Source organism: Cariama cristata, unplaced genomic scaffold (assembly GCF_000690535.1).
Source record: "Cariama cristata isolate BGI_N322 unplaced genomic scaffold, ASM69053v1 scaffold32667, whole genome shotgun sequence".
NCBI classification, from domain to species: domain Eukaryota; kingdom Metazoa; phylum Chordata; class Aves; order Cariamiformes; family Cariamidae; genus Cariama; species Cariama cristata.
Genome location: NW_009628846.1, coordinates 1,083 through 1,428, shown reverse-complemented (window position 1 = coordinate 1,428; position 346 = coordinate 1,083). Strand labels below are relative to the sequence as shown.

At 65.9% G+C, this 346-nt stretch overlaps 1 protein-coding gene across 1 annotated transcript in view; it reads right to left on the bottom strand.

Annotated features, from left to right (window-relative positions):
* Positions 1-346, bottom strand: part of LOC104165366 (PDZ and LIM domain protein 7-like) — a gene marked incomplete at its 3' end in the record, with an annotated part of 5,339 nt that overhangs the window by 4,390 nt on the left and 603 nt on the right. The window contains exon 2 of the mRNA XM_009704965.1: positions 313-343. Coding sequence (XP_009703267.1) covers positions 313-343 — 31 coding nt within the window. The remainder of the gene's footprint in view (positions 1-312; positions 344-346) is intronic.

Genomic DNA, 346 nt, shown 5'->3' with positions numbered 1-346 from the left:
AGCTGCCCTGCCTCCTCCCTGGCATCAGGCCCTCTGCATCCCTGCCCGCACCCGGCACCGGCGGTGGCACAGACAGGCGGCAGCCAGGGTCTGGGCACCCGCTGGGCAGACCCCGCTCCCTCCGACCCCCTGCGGTGCCAGGGGTCAGAGCTGCCCCTCCAGCAGAGGGTTTTCCAGCCTTCCAAACACAGCCTGGTCCCCCAGAAGCCTGCAGGCCCCAGGAGCAAAGTCCATTTATCCGTCTACTCTCAGAGATTCCCTTCCTCTGAGTTGAGGTTGAGCTGCTGCTGCAGCACCAGGAGCAACACGTACCTTCTGCGGCTTTCCCCGGTGGTTCTCGGGCCTG